This window comes from Priapulus caudatus, unplaced genomic scaffold (genome assembly GCF_000485595.1).
Source record: "Priapulus caudatus unplaced genomic scaffold, Priapulus_caudatus-5.0.1 Scaffold192, whole genome shotgun sequence".
NCBI lineage: Eukaryota > Metazoa > Priapulida > Priapulimorpha > Priapulimorphida > Priapulidae > Priapulus > Priapulus caudatus.
Genome location: NW_014577253.1, coordinates 8,633 through 28,439, shown reverse-complemented (window position 1 = coordinate 28,439; position 19,807 = coordinate 8,633). Strand labels below are relative to the sequence as shown.

General features: G+C 41.5%; 2 protein-coding genes across 3 annotated transcripts in view; one reads left to right on the top strand and one right to left on the bottom strand.

Moving 5' to 3' along the window:
* LOC106807048 (tubulin-specific chaperone E-like) overlaps positions 1 to 5,390 on the bottom strand; it is a 22,936-nt gene extending 17,546 nt beyond the window's left edge. For both annotated transcript variants that reach the window (XM_014809273.1, XM_014809274.1), the window contains exon 1: positions 5,166 to 5,390. In XM_014809273.1, the coding sequence (XP_014664759.1) occupies positions 5,166 to 5,277 (112 nt within the window). In that variant the 5' untranslated portion in view covers positions 5,278 to 5,390. The remainder of the gene's footprint in view (positions 1 to 5,165) is intronic.
* The window catches only part of LOC106807049 (arginase, hepatic-like), a 37,318-nt gene extending 18,508 nt beyond the window's left edge, over positions 1 to 18,810 (top strand). Inside the window, exons 2-9 of the mRNA XM_014809275.1 lie at positions 9,234 to 9,306; positions 11,760 to 11,875; positions 12,595 to 12,769; positions 13,555 to 13,645; positions 13,929 to 13,985; positions 16,079 to 16,183; positions 16,728 to 16,864; positions 17,239 to 18,810. Coding sequence (XP_014664761.1) covers positions 9,234 to 9,306; positions 11,760 to 11,875; positions 12,595 to 12,769; positions 13,555 to 13,645; positions 13,929 to 13,985; positions 16,079 to 16,183; positions 16,728 to 16,864; positions 17,239 to 17,414 — 930 coding nt within the window. The 3' untranslated portion in view covers positions 17,415 to 18,810. The remainder of the gene's footprint in view (positions 1 to 9,233; positions 9,307 to 11,759; positions 11,876 to 12,594; positions 12,770 to 13,554; positions 13,646 to 13,928; positions 13,986 to 16,078; positions 16,184 to 16,727; positions 16,865 to 17,238) is intronic.
* Positions 18,811 to 19,807: the final 997 nt, after the last annotated feature.

Sequence of the window (19,807 nt, the reverse complement as noted above, 5' to 3'; positions counted from 1 at the left end):
CAGAAAACGCATCTAAGGGGTGCTAATTTCAAAAAAATTCTGGGGGAGAGCCCTCCTGACCCCCCCTTCGCGTGCTCCTAACACCCCCCTTTCGAAAATCCTGCGTACGCCACTGGTGCGGTGGATGTCCTATTAAACTGTATTGTGGAAGCTAATATGCTCTTACTGTAATCACTAAACATTTCAGGGTAATCACTAAAATTGAATACTGTATGTTTATAAGCTCAATAATAATAAGACAGAGAACTTTAAATGAGACATGCTTGCACGTGTATTGTTCTCAATGTAATGTATTTTTATGACTTAAGGCAGCTGCATCAGAGATGCTAACTGTAATTATGGTGGTGTAAGTGTAACGAATGGACTCATGAAACGAACACATTGTGTTAATTCCTATTGCATTTATTTGGGCTTAGGCATGTGTCCGTGCGAAACTAGTACGTGCCACTTGGACACATCATTCCATATGTGTATTGTAAACAATTAAGTCCATTGATTTTGCTTGTGCTAGTTTAAAATTGTCACAAACATGGTTCAAAGTATTGGAAAATGTACATTCAATACTGTCCAGGGCTGTGTACCAGTGCGCACACCAACGAACAGTACTGAAGGCCACGTGTCGCCGAGGGCACAATGAGTAACTGGTAAACGCCACAAACCTAACGTATCCATGGACATAATGACCTGAGAATTTGTAGCCGATATATGTATTTCGCTGCCGGGCATGCGCGCGTAGGGAGCAGTTAATGGGCATATTGAGATTGACTGTGAGTGTTGCTTCGTGAACCTGAACTCAACTTATTCCCAACATATTGTAGCAGCATGCCTATAGGCACTCCCCGTCTGTGTTGTTTCCGTTTGTGCTGTTCGCCTGCCAGTACTTGCAGCCACGATATATAATTTCGGAGTGCATGGAATTGTCTGACCAAAAGCTGTGACATAACAATAGTCAATTAATAGGCTATAAACAATATATGATTGTATTGGTCTTTGATGATTTTTTTTCGCATTATTCTATTCAAATATTTGTTCCTTGAATTGATAAATATATTAATATGCAAAGCTTGCAAGTTAACTTTTTTTTTAATAAAATCTAGTTTATATTTTGTGTCAGGGGCTTTATGAGTCATTGCTAAATGCATAGTCCCACCTGGCAGGCTTGCTTAATTGAGATTTTACAACCATTATTTAACTGTCAAACAAAATATTTTTGAATTTATTAATTGTGGACGACGAATAAATAAAAATAACACGCAAAATTCGGCTATGTATGCCCTATCCCTAAACCCCTGCTTTGGGTTGCTGCAAACCAAAAATCTTTAGGGTCTAAATGCAAGTAAGGTAATATACCTTCACCCATCGGTAATTTCACCCATCGGTACCTTCACCCATCAGAAGATTTTATCCACGATGCAGACAAATTCACAAATGGGTGTTTGGTTATACATATCATCAGTAAATATGATTCTGTGCACAGTGCCTTGATTAGTCTCTTAGACCAGCACGGTATATAGAATCGCGACTTCGTATATCGAATTTGTTGAAGTCACAATTTTTTCTATGTTCGTTTTTTTAAACGTTTTAACAAAATACTTAAAAGAACTTGTTTAAGTGTCATTACGCATATTTATTTAGTGTTTCAATAAGTAACTGCATGCACACATTTGAGGGCATAATTATATTGATCAGGGCTACAAAAAAGGTGATATCTAACTATTCAAAAGTCTAGATATATTTGTTGTTCAAAAAGAAGTCACAGATAGTATATAATCAGTAATTCGACAATATTGCCATTCCAAGGTCAGCCACGTTGGTAAAACTACGCACTATGTAAAAAATAAGTGCAAAGACTGAGAATGCTGACTCACGACTCCCATGTGAACATGGCACAAGGGTAGAATATGCTCACTCGGAGAAGTGTGCACGTGCGTTGCCCCCCCCCCGCGCTGCACTCTGCGCGTGGCTGTTATTTATTAGTACTATTAATAAGCCCGGCGCACACGTGAGTAATTTTAAATACTTCAAAATACTCACGTGTGCGCCGAATTTTCGTTGAGTTTTCTGACGCATGCATCCAGAAACTCAATATCAAATATATTTGATAATTTTTGTCACATATATATATATATATATAACTGGACTGAACACATAATTCATATCAAATGTAAATTAGACAAACTTGAAAGTGCTTGTATTTTGACGGGAACCTCACGACCCGACCGCTCCTGGTGGTCCGCAGATGCTGGCGCTCTACATCGGAGTGACGTTCTGGCTGACCTGGTAACCCCTGTCCGGGTGACGGAGGAGCAACTGTCTCTAACACCGGCGAGGGAGGAGTTAGAGCTACCCTTGGTGACTCAGGTGACGGAGGATCTAGCATCACTGGCGTCGAGGTACCAGGTGTTACCGGGCTAATCTTGTTGAGCTGGGCCCTGTTCCTCGTAAGTGCCTGGGAAGTGGGGGTGGTGACCACATAGGAACGGGAATGCCCACCGGTTCCTGACACCACGCCAGATTCCTGTCTGTCAGGCCCCCAGACTTCGTCTGTTGACTGGAGACTTGGCAGTTCTTTTGCTTTCCTACGAAGAGAGAAGTTGCGTTGCGTTTTCTCCCTGTATGCCTCTTCTCTCTTTCTCTCTCTAATCTGGCTTGTGTTTGGCTGTTGTACAAACAACCCTTTTTGCACAACCGGAATCCTAGTTCACAACGACCTAGCCATGCAAACTTCTGCAGGGCTATACCCGTTCAAGAGAAGCACATTCCTATAATTGAGCATTGCGATGTATGGATCACCAGCAGCGGATAAGAGTTTACAGTTTGCACTGCGCGCTCTGCCTCACGGTTGCCTGATGGATGCCCTGGGCTGCTAGTTATGTGAGCAAACCCAAACTCATGGCTGAACTGCTCAAACTCCTGTGAAGCGTACTGCGGACCGTTATCTGAGATGACAGTCTCTGCAATCCCGTGCTGGGCGAAGATTGACTTCATGTGGTTTATTACAGCCCGAGACGACGTTGACTCCAGCGGAGATACTTTGATGTATCGCGAGTAGTAGCCTACCACAAGTAGATACTTACTCTTCTTTAGTTCAAACAAGTCCGTGGCAACTCTGCCATGGCCTATCTGGCATTGCTGAGGGAATGAGTGGTTCAACACTGCTATTGGTAGATTGGTTGCATTCCCTGCAGCGTTCCACAAGATCTGCCAGATCTCTGCTTACACCAGGCCACCATACAGCTCGCTTCGCTAGTTCGCGGCACTTCGTTATACCTTGCAGGGTTCTCCAAGAGCACTTATAGCCTGGCAGGCTGCCAGGCTATCGTCGAGCCCCGCCATCCTAAAATGCACCCACCACTCTAAATATCATAGCCCCCGGACCCCCCCCCCTAGCACGCAAACCGCCTTTGGCAATTTGCAACTAGGACCGTAAATGCAGCACCCGCCATGCTATAATGAAAAAGCTTGGCGAACCCTGCCTTGATGTCCTTCGTGCAGCTTCTCTAAGATGTCAGATCTTCGACTGCGAGGGATGACGATCCTGGTGCCACATAGAAGGAGATTATCCACGACAGTCAGCTCCATCCTATTGGGCCAATACTGTTTCGCGAGTCTTTTCAGACAGTTTCTTTCAGGCCATCCTTCTTCTACATACTGGATCACATCGCAACATACGTCATCCTCCTGATGGTGGTCACGGATGTATTCTAAACGTTTATCTTTTGCAGGAACAGATTCGGTGATCATGCACACAAACGCATCTGTTTCCTGTTCCAACGTACCATCGCTCTGTGTTGGCGGATAGGCCGGCGCACGGGAAAGCACATCAGCAGTGTGTAGCTCCTTACCAGGCACATGAATGATGTAGCTATACCGCATCAACCGCATGCGGAAAATCTGGATCCTCGGCGGCAATTGATCCATATCCTTAGAGCTCAACAGGGGAATAAGCGGCTTATGGTCAGTCTCGACCAGAAACTTGATTCCGATGAGGTATTCCCTGAATTTTTCACATGCCCAGACAATGGCCAATGCCTCCTTGTCAATTTGAGCATACCGCTGTTCTGTTGGAGACAGAGATCGAGATGCATATGCCACTGGTGGCCACTCTTTCTCATGCGCCGGGCTTTAGACAGCAGGCCATATGAGTTATACACGTCCCTTTTCTGATTTCGTGACCACCATCTAGGGATTTCGTTACCTTTCATATGATGAAGAAGTATGACCCTATAAACAACATATTTTCTTTTACACGCTCAAATCTTGTTCGTACAATATTTTTCTTTGCTCTCACTGCGATCCTATGCGTTCCCAGTTTGATCTTCAGTGCGCTCTCAATGCGCTCCCACTGCGTTCAGTGCGCTCCCACTGCGCTCAGTGCGCTCTCAATGCGCTCCCACTGCGCTCTGTGCGCTCTCAGTGCACTCTATGTGCTCTCAGTGCATCCAAGTAGCTCTCGCTGCGCTCTTACTACGCTCTCAATACGTTTGCAACTCGCTCACTGCGCGTGCGCGGCGTGTATATATAGAGCCTCCTGCGACCTTCAGGATCAGTCTGCATTCAGCCGCTGTATGCACCATGCCAAAATGAAGAGGCAGGTCTATCTATTTATTTCTATCTTATATATGTGCAGGGTGCGAAATTAACGGAGTCCGGAGTCAAATACTCCCTGATTTACTGTCGGACTCCCTGATTTGACATATGCAGGAGTCCGTGTGATCCGCTGAAAATTCTGACATACTAACTAGTTCGTTCCGGAGCACGGCCTCGCGGAATTACTGTATTTGTTCAGCTAATGTCCAAAGAAAATTTGGCAGATGTGGAACTGCATGAATCTTAAAAATAAGCACATGCATTATTGTTAATATCTTTAATTTTGAACCTCAGACTGCGGACTCCCTCATTTTGCTGCGGACTCCCTCTTTTTGAGGATAGGGAGTCCGTTGGACTTGTTCAAAAGTTAATTTCTACCCCTGTATGTGTGCGTGTTTCTGTGTGTATGAGTATCATGATATATACAATATCATTATTCATTACACCCGTAACAGCAAGTTTATCTTAATAAAGGGGCGTCTCCATCAACATATACTACCTGCATATGCTGTGTGCCAACTAGCTACTGCACTGTTACAAAATTGGTTTGTTTCCAAGTATGAAAAGACACGTGCCTTTTGTTCCGGTAACTTGGCCAATGTACTTCACCGTTGCAATATGGCCATCACACTGCACTCGGCTGCCAATGCTGAGAACAGGCACATTACAAGCACCATCCGTTCCCATTTCTTGTGTCCTATAAGCAAGCAAATTCAGTATTATTGTGTAACCATTTGTAAATTACTATGACCATAAATAACATACGTTGACTATGAAATTATGTTAATGCCTTTCCTGTTGCTGTGTGCTATGTTGATCTAGCCATGCTGTTTGTCGTAGTTTCGTACTACGGATACGCAATTAGATAAAGAACTCGTAGAGTTTGTGACAAGTACGTTTACTCCAGCAGAACCACACGTGCATCACTGTCGGACCAGTGCTGCCATCTATCGTGACATATAACATAACTATAACAAACTATGACATCCCCTTCTTTCTGAAGGTTAAAATTGAACTCAACTTTCAGGAATACAGTACTGTGTAAAAACAATGATATGGCTCTACAGAAAATGTTCATAAGTCTAATCTTTCAGGTGGCTTCACTTTTCTGGCTGATCGACGAATCTGACTGAAGCGATATGCTCTCAGCAGGCAGAGGATCAGGCGATGGGAGCACTGGTGCATGCTCTGATGCGATATCTGCCTGGCCGCTGCTGAAACTCTCAGCAGGTAGAGGATCAGGCGATGGGAGCACTGGTGCATGCTCTGATGCGATATCTGCCCGGCCGCTGCTGAAACTTTCCCCTGTAGGCCGCAATTGGCGACGATTCCGCCTGAATCTGCTTCCATTTGTCGCCACAACATAGGAGCGATTATGTTCACTGGTTTTCACCACTCCAGGTTCCCAGTGATGGCTGTGGGGATCTAGTACACGTACAGAATCACCTGGGTGGAGCACAGATAGTGTCTTAGAGGGTTTGTCATACTGCAACTTCTGTTTCTCCTGCCTCTCTTGTAGCATCGCGTTAGTGTCACCATCGACTAGGCACGGTGTGCATGCTGCTCGCGTTGCTGGAAGATTGGTCTGGTAGACTCTTGAGTTGAGCAGTTCTGCTGGCGAGTGTCATCTTGCACATCGAGTAAGGCTTTATCATGTTGGTCCGCATCGCGAACGCATCATCAGCCAGGAAGAAATATGGCATGTCCCTGTCGTCATTTGGTAGGGGGTCTGCTGGAGGAAGACAAATGACAAATGGTCCCATCTACTAGGCACTCATTCAGCTCTGAATCATTAAAGATCTGGGCATCTGACATGTGTCCGTGCCCTCCAACATCTATCCAGAAAAACTTATAGTCCGCATCGACGAGGCCTATTAGAACAATGGAAAAGAAGCCTTTATAGTTGTGATAAAGGCTTCCACTGTTCGCTGGCTTTCTGCAGGCAACATGTTTTCCACCAAGGGCTCCACGGGCATGAGGGACGTTCCATCTACGTGCAAACATTTTAGCAACGGCACGCCCTTCTTCAAAGGAGATTGGACAGCTGATGACTTAATTCTTCCTTGTACTCATCTACGATGGCCTGGCAGACTTCTCGTACTAGGACAGACATGGTGTTATGAGGAACTCTGAAGTCAAACTTCATACTGGCGTACTTGTCACCGGTTGCTAGGTGGTGCATAGTAATTGCAATTGTCAACCCTGGTTCCATAGCCTTCCTATACATGGTGTCTTGTTTGGTGCATCTTGGACCAAGTCATGCTAGGAGCTCATCAAACATCTTTGGTTGTACTTTCAGGAAGTTAAAGAAGGATGCAGGATCTTCATGTCGTAGCTCGGCCATTAGACAGTGACAGTGGCCAAACTGAACTCTTCTCCCAACGTCTAACCATGATCGAACCCAGCATCTCCTCTCCCTTCTTTCCCTCCTCCTTCTTCTCCTTCTAATGGTGTTGACAATGGCCTGGTCATCTTGTGCCTGCATATGTGCTAACTGTAGTACAATTGGCACATTCTGCCTGTCTGCGGCCATGATGAAGAGCAGATGAACACTGATTGTGTATAGAAGATGAAGCTGTATTTATACAAAAATCTGTGTTTGTGGGGGGGGGGTCAGTGGAAGTGGGATCGTAATAAGAACGCTCTGTGAGCCTATTGCAAACGTGGGAACAACGCCTTGGACGTATTACGAGCGTCATAGTCTCAGTGGCAGCGCAGTGTGGATGAAGAATGAGCGGAAACAAGCCCAGTAGGCATAGTGGAAGCGCAGTAACGGCGCAATAAGAAAGGGAGAGGCACGTATGGAGAGCCCAATGAGCATACAGCAGTCGCAAACCAGTCGCAGGGGACGATTTCTGCGACCCCAAGTCACTTCTATGCGTTGTTGCTACGTCTACGATACGCTCATGTAGTTCGCTTTGCGCTGCCACGGCGACTGTACTGCGTCATTACACCGCTCATTACAGAGCGCCGACCCGTTGCGCTTGTTTTGATTCGGACCAACACAAGCGCCGAGGTTTGGCGCTCAAGGTAGCTCATGGCGACCCTCTTCCGTCCTTGACAGTTTCCACTGCGTCTCAACCATGCAGTTACCATGCAACTCGTTCTCAGAGACCTTACTGCGCTTTTCCTCGCGCTTTCATACTTTTCAGGTTGCAGTGGGAGCGCGAACGTGATCGGGGGAAGGTGTGACAGGGGTATAAGCAAGAACCACTGGCTTGAAATATCTCATAGCGTGGGGGTCTCGGCCGTGGAGCGATGACAAATTATGAAATGTGGCACATATATAGATCAACTCAATGTGAATATACCCAAGAAATTTCATTACTATATATTTTAAAGGGTTTTGGAGTTATTGCCTATAGTTAATTATTTATATATGCACCCATGATAATCCTGCTCTATGTGTAATACATATGGGGAAACTCAATTAATTTCGCCTTGCGCAGTAAGTGCCAGTAACCCTGGGTTGGAATTTTATAGATTTGGTGTCAAAAGATGTGCAAGACTTTAGGCTGTAAAGTCATAATAGCTTGGGTGTGAAAAAACATTTCTGTAAACATATCAAGATAAAGGTACAGGGGCCGGATTCACCGCTCCCCTTTTTGGGGGTAAAAACACATTTTAGAGATGTATTTTTGGTCACGCATGTGTGCACCATTATATTTGAGTGCAACACAGTGGGATGTAGCACTTGTTTTTCATTGTCGGTTGTCAATTCTGTTTCTGTGTCAGTTGTAGTGTACATTTCTAAATTCTTCTACATGAAGCAACTTTCTATCCTCTACTAATACTTGTTTAGATATATTGTAACATGTGTTTTACAGATGTTTTACATAGAGTAGTCAGTAGAGTTCGACTAGGGGTTGTTTTAGTAATAGTTTTTTCTATAGACACAGCGTCGGGCATTTTGTGATGTCGCATTGATGTTACAGGATAAGCATGTTTTAGGTTAGGCACTTTCTAGAGTCATTGTGAAATAGGGCTGCAGATGGTGTTTAGACATGTGGGTATGGCGGGAGTTTTTGGTAAAACAAATTGGGTGTTGTGCGTGATTGGTTGGAAGAGTTTGGCTTGTTTGTGATTGGCGGAGAGTTTTGCATATAAATAGAGATTTGGAGAGAGATCGGGACTTGGTTGGAGGCTGGCGTTCGAATAGCGCGTACCGTGCAGACCTGTAAACAATATATCTTTTTACGTGAACACAAAATTTATCTGATTGAGTCAGGTCAGCCGGCATGTATGTTTCCTTAAGTTGTCAATTATTTTAGTTTTGACCGTAGTGCAAAATATATCGTATGCTTCTGAGTATTTTGTGTCTATACTGTAATACTGGCTTGACTTATTGATGACTTGCTCAAATACCGAGTAAAATCCGCATAGCAGAAGGCGTGATATTGTACTTCGATTGCCACACAGTCATTGTCTTGAACTTGAAGAAGAAGTTCAGTGTTGTTATTGTCATTATATTCTTCATTCCATGTATTCATGTGTTGATGTGGATATCGTATCACACAATCGCTTGGAGACGAAGTTAACCCTGACAATATATTATACTGCATATATGAGGCAAGGAGCTAACGTGCTCATATTTGTAACATATTCTATAATTAAGTATGGGATTTTCAAATTGATTGTTTCAGAACAAACCCGGTGTCCACGAGGGTCCTCGGTTATTACGAGAAGCTGGCTTCATAGATGGCCTTGAGAAGCTAGGTACTTGGAATCCTTTGGTATATTTTTAATGTTATTTGTGTGGGGCTTGAGTATTATGCAACACAAGGTTGAGAATGTGGAAGATACAGGAATCCGGTTAGCACGATAGAATCATATAGTCATCATGATTAGCATCATGATAGAATGAAAGAATTTCACTGTTGTTGTTCTGACTGACTCTCCCACCTTGTCTGCCTTTGTCACTATACCTCTCTAGACTCTTTTAAATTGTGTGGATATGATGTTAAGTTTTTGGATTATTTTCACGAAAAGGGACAAATAACTGCAATATGACACCCCTAAAAATACTATTATTAAATTTCGTAATCAGAATGGATTATTTTAAACTATATATTTATTGGCAACTGAGACTTGCCACAATGAGTAAAGCTATCTATCATCTTAGTAATTTAAAAAATTGTTTTAAATAGTATATAGTGTACAATATAATATATAGATTTGGGTCTTTACTGTTAATCTCTAAATTTATAGTGATTTAACATTGATCAAGCATTAATTATCTATATGCATGCTCTTACTATTAATATCTTTACGTTGAAATTGTTAAATTTTTCACACAATTACATGTTTAAACTCGAAAGAATAGCAGAATATAGCTACTGATGTATTTTTTTAACGACTTGTTGTGGAATCGTCTTTACCATTAGTGGAGTTGTATAAAGGTAAAGACTAATGAAAATAACGGTAAGGACTAGTTTATTTCACAAACAGCTTGACTCAAAGCAAGAGCAAGCGCAAAGAGCTCACAAAAAGTTCAATAAATATTAGGTGTCTATAAGTATTTACACACATTTATTTTCTCAATTCTATCAAGATTTCTCAATACCAATGCCTGCATTACCTTCTGGTACATCTAAAACGTAATCAGAGCTATCTATTTGGGGCCAATTGTCAGATTTTTTTTCCTTAATGTTAACAACTTTTTCTCATAGCCCGTTGACAGAAACATGGCAAAGTTAAAAGTTGCTTATATGCAGTCTAACTATGCAGTCTATATGCAGTCTATATGCTGGTCTACGGGAAAAAGTTTAATGGTAAGATTAATTTTTTTGACAGCGGGGCTAGATGTCATTAAAATCTAAACATAGGGTTGGAAAATAATGGCAGTGGCACTGATAATTCTCTACAACCACACCTAACCTTTTAATGAATTTGGGTCAATCAGGTTGTCTTTTTTGTTACAAATTATCATTTTACATAAATTTACAGTGACTTAAAATAAAAGGATTCCGTTCTGATAAACCTCTCTAATTGATGAATGTAGGTTGTTAAAATTCCTGACATCGATTTTTATACGATAATTTGGAATAGACAATTTTATATTGATATATATATAAGACTTGATAACACAAGAATTTTTTTATACTGATTTCGGTGTTTCTACAGAAATACGACAAGCAGTTATGCACACATGGTTATATGATACTACTATTTCATCAAGATAATTAACAGAAACATTCACAGAATACTGGCCTGTGTCTTTGCTGTTGTTTAACCCATTTTATGAAGGTGGCCTTTATGTGCTGTTTGACTTATTTGTCAAGACCTCCATCCCATACTGTGTGGAAATTTGTTAGGGCGCTCTTAAATTATATTTTGTTTTGAAGTAGTTCGACCATAATTTAAAGAGTGAGAAAACGGGTAATTTTTGTTTGTTTTCTGCAGAAAAATTATCATGATATATAACAGTCATACCTCGTCTATAGTCAAGTCTTATATCTAGCTAAAACCTGTATTATCAAGCCACTTAAGAGAAATGCAAAAAAGCGGTCTCTATGGAGAAGCAGCCTTTCTGTAGAGGTAGGCTAGCTGCTATTTTGAATTTTTACTAAACAAAGTAATCATTGCATATAAAGTAATCACCCTGTAATTTTAAAAGTGTCATCAAGAGCTAATAATACCTGTCATAAGAGCTAATAATAATGGCATATTACAAGGTTTTGGTGCCATACCTATGTTATATACTTATATAGGTCTTACATACTTATGTATAAGGTCATGTTTTACCCTTGTTTCATTTGTTTCCTCTTTTCAACGGGGGATTCACCTGTTTTGAGAATATTGGCAAAAGGGATAAGAGGGTGGCGGAGTCGGGAAACGTAGAAAAGGTATGGATCGAGAATGTCGAGAAGGAGAGGGCTGGAGTATGTGGCCGTGGCCAAGAGTGGAAATTCAAAGGGTGGGCGTGTAAAGTGGTTCCAGGGAAAGAGATAAAGGAGGGGTGTGGAGAAGGACTAGGAAGGTGTGAGAGAAGTTAAATGTGGCAGGAGAGGGGAGTGTGCAGGATAGAGAAAAGCGATGGCGAGTGGGTGGAGGTGGAAAGCTTGACGAAGCTGTGGGAAGGAGTGGAGAAGGGGTAGTGATGAAGGGAGAATGTGGAAGAGGGAAGACAAAGGTTGACACCAGTATATGGTTGACTGTTCTGATTTCAGCTGGCTGGAAGGTACATGATTATGGGGACCTGGATTTTGAACTGGTCAAGGAAGACGAGAGTTATGGACCATGTAACATCCAATTGCCGCGAACCAACGGACTCGCCAATAAACTAGTAATTACCTGTTAATGTTTATAGTTATGCTACCTTTTATTATTAGTTATAGAAAATGTATAATCTACATAACGATTATGAATAATCCTAGAACACATTTAGGTTTAATTATTATTATATTAATAAACGAATATTTTATTGTGATCCTGCTGTGCAGTGATGTCGGTGAAATATAGCCATGCGATGCCATCTGTAAAGCGCATATTTTGGTCATAAACCGACCGTGCAATCCTCCCTGGTTTCATGTAGGCATGCACAGCCAATCTCACACGTTTTGTGTCTCAGTTTGTTTTTTGTAACAGCTTAAATTGGCCCTGGTTATCCAATAATTACCATAACCCTAAACCAAGACTACGATTTTAATCAAATTCATAATTGATAATAGCTATAGCCATACTCAACTGTAATCATCATGTCACGAGATAGCCACCAAAGAATGCCAAAATGTTCTTCAGTTCAATCGATTCAATTATCTCTCATGTATGCAAGTAAAAGTAAAAGTACTCATGTATCATCAATCGCCTATAGCGCTCAGTCGTGCTTTTCATGTATTCGAAAAATCGAAGGCCGCATATTTAGCTTGGATAATCCGCTCTCCCGTTCGTTATTGATCAGTGCAATGCTTGCACGGAAATCGGCGCTTTTGCCGGCGATGCGAGTACGTGAGCGTCCGTCCCACTGTTGCCTTGCAAACTGCCACGAGCGCGTACGCTTCGCAGATCTCGGCTGCAGTGCAGAAGTCGATCGTAGATCACGGAACTTGCATCTCGATCGGCGGCGACCACAGCCTGAGCGCCGGCACGATCCACGGCCACGCGCAGGCGCACGAGGACATCGTGCTTATCTGGGTGGATGCGCACGCAGACATCAACACATCTCTTACGTCGTACACTGGTATGCCGCAGCGAGCACGAAGTATTTTTTTTCGCCGTGGTGCACGTGAGAATAGCCCGCAGACTGTCTTCATTCACACCTGTGGCTCGAACTGTATTTTGATGTGCATAGTTGTTGTATGGGTGGGCCAGAGCCGTATATAAAGATATACGTCTATATATATACGGCTCTGGGGTAGGCTATAATCGCGACAGGTAAATTATGTATGTAATTATTACCTGCAATATAGTAAACTATATGGAATTTATACCTGCCGCATATTAAACTACCGAGACTTGAATTTATATGGTAGAGATGTGGGTTGGATGTGGGATTGTGGGGTGCATGTGGATTGTGGGTTATGGGTTGTGGGTTGATGTTGGATTTTATGGGCTGGGGTCAGATACGTCCAGCTAATAAACAAGAACCGCGTGGTAATAGCGTGGGTTGATTTAAACATGTTAGACCCTAGCTACTATGTGCTGAGATCCGGGCACTTATTAAACTACTACGCTTTGGATGTGGATCAAGGAAAAGCGTGAAAAAACTGTTTTAACCAGCAAAAACGTAAATAATTCTGGATGTATAGTCAATCTACTATCCCAAAAGGTTTGCAGAAACTGTTTGAGCTTCGATTTTATTATGTGGAATAAAGACTATAGTGGGACTATGGGGGTGTTGTTTTGCTACCAGCTCTATAATCGCTGGTATTGTGTATTTAAATCTCTCACCAACAATATTTTATTGCATGCTTATAATTATATAATAAAATCCCTGTATTCGTATCTCTGCTGCGTCTGCTACAGGGCATTTGCATGGCATGAGTGGAGCTTTTTCTATTAAGGAGTTGGATAAATATATACCGAAGATGCCAGGATGGGATTGGCTCACACCCACGTACGTGCACTCAGCTATATACCCATTAGCATTTTATGTATATATTGGAGGTGCATGCTGTTTGTAGGTCATGTAACTTTAAGGGAATCTACCTTTCTGGAGCAAGCATGAGAAAAAAATACTTCTCTTAAAAATTTGTATTGCACTGTTGTTTATATGAACAATTTTTACTCGCAAGTGAACTAGCTAATTAGTTTCCATTGATTAGGAAAGCTGATCTGGCATTGTCAACGCGTTGTTCCATGTTGCGTATGAAATTAATATGCCAGTGAATGGATTTCAGTGTGGCTGCCAGAGACATCGTATACATTGGACTCAGAGACGTTGATCCCGGAGAGAGGTGGGTTTTTCATTTCAGCGAGTCATGGCTACGAGTATTTAGTTGAAGTGAGATGCACATGTGTGCTTAATTTCACATAGCTGTTTAATTGCAGTGAGACATGTAATAGTTTAATTGCAGTGAGACATATAAGAGTTGATTTGCAGTGAGACATAATATCAGAGTTGAATTGCAGTGAGGAATATAACATTTTAATTGCAGTGATGCATATAAGAGTTTAATATTGCAGTGAAACATATCAGAGTTTAATTGCAGTGGTACACGTGTGGCTGTTTAATTTCGGTGAGATGCGTGTAGGTGTGTAATTTCAGTGGGACACAGGTGTTCAATTGCAGTGGGGCACATACGTATTTAATTGCAGTGATGCGCATGTGTTTAATTGCCGTAATACACACATGAGTGTTTAATTGTGGACAGTTTGCGAATAGACTGGTACGTGAATAAAGTAGAAGTGGATATAGAGTTTGGTGGGGGTATATAGCGGCACTAAACGTGTATACCCATCTTGGATGCACACGCCTGGTGGATTGCTACGTTGAAGAGTAGCCTGAGAAAAGAACATCGCATTGATTTTCTGCGGACATTGATTAAGCCGCGGTGCTCGCAGAAATATAGTACAGCCTACGTAGTTCTCGTACGTATATCTAGCCCGACCAGGCTGTGCGACGGATTGTCTATACCGTATTGTAACCCTATAGCAATACCGTTTCTTGGAGCTAGTACGTATCATTGATAGCGCATCTCACCTCTGCCTTTTATTTAAGTTATATTCGCGGCATCTCTCAATCCTACAGCAAGCCATGTTGGCAGATGGTCGCGTCAGCTAACTCGTGCTTACCAGCTTACTTAGTTGCTTTTCAAAGCGGTCCACGATCCGCATGACACTGTGCCGTGTGCGAAAACCGATAACTCGCAATAAAATTTAAAGGATTTAATGGAGACTGAGTTTGCAAAGTTGAGTTTCACTTAGCTCTAGTACTATAGCCCGCGGATCGCTGCCGCAGGGCTATAGCACATTCTGCCATAGATGTAATCTAAGCAAATGGTCCAACTGATGTGACCAAAAATTTATCCCCAAAACGTAAAATGATCGGGCTTTTTAACACTTATCTATCAACATGGACATCTCACCTATCTTTTTGAACACTTCCACAACTTTACACCAGGTATATTTATGCTGTTATTCCTCAAAGTCTTAGCACTGAAGAGTCACGCGTGCACACATAAGCAGAGCAACCGCATTTGAAAACAAAACACCAGTAGTGCTAAGACTTTGAGGAATAACAGCATAAATACCTGGTGTAAAGTTGTGGAAGTGTTCAAAAAGATAGGTGAGATGTCCATGTTGATAGATAAGTAAGTGTTAAAAAGCCCGATCATTTTACGTTTTGGGGATAAATTTTTGGTCACATCAGTTGGACCATTTGCTTAGATTACATCCATATGCAAGACATATCACATTACATATGGCAGAATGTGCTATAGCCCTGCGGCAGCGATCCGCGGGCTATAGTACTACAGCTAAGTTTCACTCATCGTGTTGGCTTAAGTTTTTCTATAAGATAACAGCAGTGATATGGGATTATAGCTTTACGTGTGTTTGTCAACGTACCATAGTGGCACAAATCTAAATGGCTTCTCATGCAAGGTTCATATTTTGACAAGTGAGTCATAACATAAGTTAACTTTAAAGTCAAATGCGATAGCAGAAGCTCGGTGGATAGCAGGTCATAAACTGGGCCATTTTTATTATATATTATTATTGGTTGGCTGTTTTTAGGATAGACCAGGCCGATTTGGTACATATGTAGGATGATGATTATTATGGTCCAGTAAAATTATCTATGTATTTTATCAATTCCCCTTAAATAAAATTTGAAACATTCACTTAGTTGATGTCACACTCACGAGACAATAATTGTTATTTAACTTTATCTTAATAAAAGTATCATGTAAAACAAAACGTCAGTAAATATTAATTTACTGATATAATCAAATATTAATCAGATTGATGCTGATTAAAAAATAATATCCTGTTAAAATCAGTATTTGCTAATATTAATAAGCTGTATCTTTCTTTTGTCATATTAAAGGTATTTGCTGGACAAGTATCGAATACAATGCTATGATATGTATCTGGTGGAGAAATATGGCATGGCGAAAGTAATGGAGATGACATTAGAATACATAAACCCAAAGTAAGTGTAATTAATGTTTTTATTTGCACACACAGACGTGTGTACGTGTGTATGTTTGTGTGGATACATACCACGAAACGTAAAGAAACAAGCACATACAGAATTGCATCTTCTTCTGTAGGTCGTACACAGTAGTTCCTGCTGATATATTTAAGCCATCAAAATATGTCTACGGCCACTGTAAAACAAGTGTGACTAGACAGAGTGCACTCACGGAGAGTGCATACCTTTGCCGGCAACATACGCCATACGCCATACGACTCACGAACACACGAATAACCGACGATATACTCCAGCATACTGACATACACACGCTAGCTGGCTTGCTGCTTGCTGACATGTGCACGCTGCACTGGCTCGCTGCGCTGGCTGGCTTGCTGGCTTGCTGGCTGACGCGCTAATATCGATCGCGCAAACACACGAACACACGCACACGAGAGTGAAAACATAACCTCCTCCAACTCCGTTGGGCAGAGGTAAATATATTGGAACAGAATATCAACACAGCAAAAGTTAGAACTAATATTTGACGTTTCCCTTTAAGGTTGAACCGTCCAATTCATCTCAGCTTTGATATTGACTGCTTGGATATAGCATTCGCTCCTGCTACTGGCACGCCAGTTCCAGGTGGGCTTACACTGAGGGAGGGGCTCTTCCTTGCAGAAGAGCTCAACAAAACAGGTGTGCTTTTTAGTGTCGCTGCATATTCCTGCTAAGCATTATAGTTGATATACAAGATAGATTCACTATCGGAAACACTCTAGTTTATGACACGAGTTCACTTGAGATTTATACCATTTGTGTGACAATGAAATTGTATTCAATCGATTTAATATTTCATTAGTTAATTAATTATTGGCAATATATCAAGAGTAGCTCTACTAATTATGTAGCCCTAGCTTCAATCTGCGACAGTGTGTTATTCTGTTGCTGAGTGAAGAGCTATATAGTTGGAACTATATTACGATGAAACCGTACTCGTGTATGTTGGGCCGGAGCATATTCGCAAATCTGTAGTTCTTTGGAGTTGATGTATGTTGTGCTGTCTGCTGCAGAAATGCTTACGGGAGTCGACCTGGTGGAAGTGAACCCAATGCTGGGTACAGACGTGGGCAAGAACTTGACTCTGTGGGCGGCAAACCTAGTGCTGCAGTCTTGCTTCGGCAAAATAACAGCGGGAAACGTTCCTGCTGGCTTTGAGATGCCCAAGCCGGAAGACGTCGGCCTGTAGAGGGCAGCACGGTCGTGCGTGACTGTAGGAAGCGTGAAGATCCATCTAAGCCCTTTCGTTTGCTTGACGCGTTTAATATTCAGTTTGCAGTCAATGCTCGTGGACGTATAGCGCGAGTAGAGATAGCTATGTAAGTGTGAATCATAAGAATGGGATCATAGTTCATAGTGTACATCCAGCGCCATCTGTTGATCGTTCCTGCATTGGTGATTGAGTTTTTTTGAGTCAGCCAGGTGACTTGTTTATATGAATGAGTTTCTGTGATAAATCTGACAATTAACACAGGTATAAAGGCTATACGCATCCTCAAAAATGTTTTTTTTTATCTTGGTGATGGATGAATATGTTAATATTTGTCTTGCCACCTTCTGTTTTACATGAGATAGACCCCAATTGGTGTTATCAAGATGCTAGGTGGATGTGATATAGTAAGTTAGTGACACAATCTGAGGAAACGTTTATCCCAAATGACTGCGATTTGAGTGCGCAATTCTATTTCTAACATGGGAGTTCTATTGTAAGCCAATGGCATCAATATGTTCAATAGTCAATCTGTATGTCCCTGCACATGGCATCCAAAGAATAACAAATATATCATCGTTTTGGAAATGTCGTGAAATTCATTGATATGTGCTGCACACATATAGTGTTTGTTTCATATGGGATTGTGGATAAAGACGCACAACTCAAATTCATCATTCCGACTCATGTATATGTAATCTGAACTCGCGTGTGCGCGCGTGCGTCTGCGTGTGGTTTCGTAAGTACGTACGAGTGGGCATATGTCTATGCGCGGGAGTATATTACATACGATTTAACAGATGTAAGGCTATTACAAATTATCAGACTAGTCTAACATAGATTTCTGTGAATACACGTAATTTTATATACTCATTAATCCAGACACATTTCCGGAATATATCTTGCAGCATGATATCGTACAGCGGATTGTGTATAATCTAGAGAGAATGAACGTGATTATATTTTGTGATAAATATTCTAATTTGATATGCAAATTCAATACACATGTAGTATTTGAAGAATTTTTTTTTTCTTTGCACGCATTTACGTTTTATGCACGTGGATGCGAGAAATATCTTGTTTTCTTAATATCTCCAACGTTACAAATGAAGGGTATAACATGCGGTAACATGGTATTAACGTGCATAGATTAATCTCGGGTTTCCTGCAGCGAAATGGGTTTGTGCAGCGTTCGCTTATAATTCATTTAAGGAATGATGCATTCTACTTCGTCGCTTGTTTCAATTCACTATAAAGCTAAGTGCATCAATCCGGTTTCACTTTAGTATAACACAATCGATGTTTTATTATGACACTTACTTCCAGTCATTTTATTTAGTTCATCATTATTAAAAATGCAGCTATTCTAATAATATTTGCATATTTTAATGCGCGTGTTGTTGCTTGGGGTGCTGGTTATAGATTACAATGGCGATATATTATGTACGTGTATTTCGCTGTGTAGCGCGGCATACGCACAGTGAGCGCACTGCATGATGCTGCCCTCTACCTTCGTGAAATTTGTTAAATGCAGGTGTAATTCGCGTTAGTATTGTTTTCCGTTTGCTTTAGTTTGTTATACGCGCGGTCTTGCTATGCTCTTAAGCTCTGCGTGATCACGCCATAAATATGGTCGTGAAGGCGAGCTTTGCGTATATTTCTGACATCTGCATACCTGAATTTCTTATGAGAAGATGAAAGTGAAAATTTCTTACATTCCCCCTTATAGATATAAGTTATTTCTCTATATCATTATGCGGAGAAAATGTGTTATCCGTCGCGACAATGGGTATATAGAGTTTCGTATATGTTGTATGTTGTGTAACGGTGACATCATTCCAATATCACACCCGTTACGCGTTCGATGTATAGTATTTGCAACACGTGCAAGTGTTACATTTGCTTGCATGGCTTTCCACTCTGCTCATAAGAAACCTTCCCACACCTCGTGCATGTTCAGCGTAAAGACTCAGAAGCATTTGGCTACTCTGTCTCATTTGTCAGCGAGGAAGATCGCTATTAAAGATGAACGAAACACGAAATGACGAAAAATATTACCTACAAAATATGGTAGGATTCTAAAATATATATAAAGTATTGCCGGATTGTAGAGCTCGTGTCAGGGAAGGTACACATTCCCTTTTCTTCACATGTGTTGTTCGTAGTAGCGACTAGCGATACTACTACTATTACTACTACTACTGCTACTGCTACTGCTACTGCTACTGCTACTGCTACTGCTACTGCTACTGCTACTGCTACTGCTACTGCTACTGCTACTGCTACTGCTACTGCTACTGCTACTGCTACTGCTACTGCTACTGCTACTACAACTACAACTACTACTACTACGTAGTACGTAGTAGTAGTAG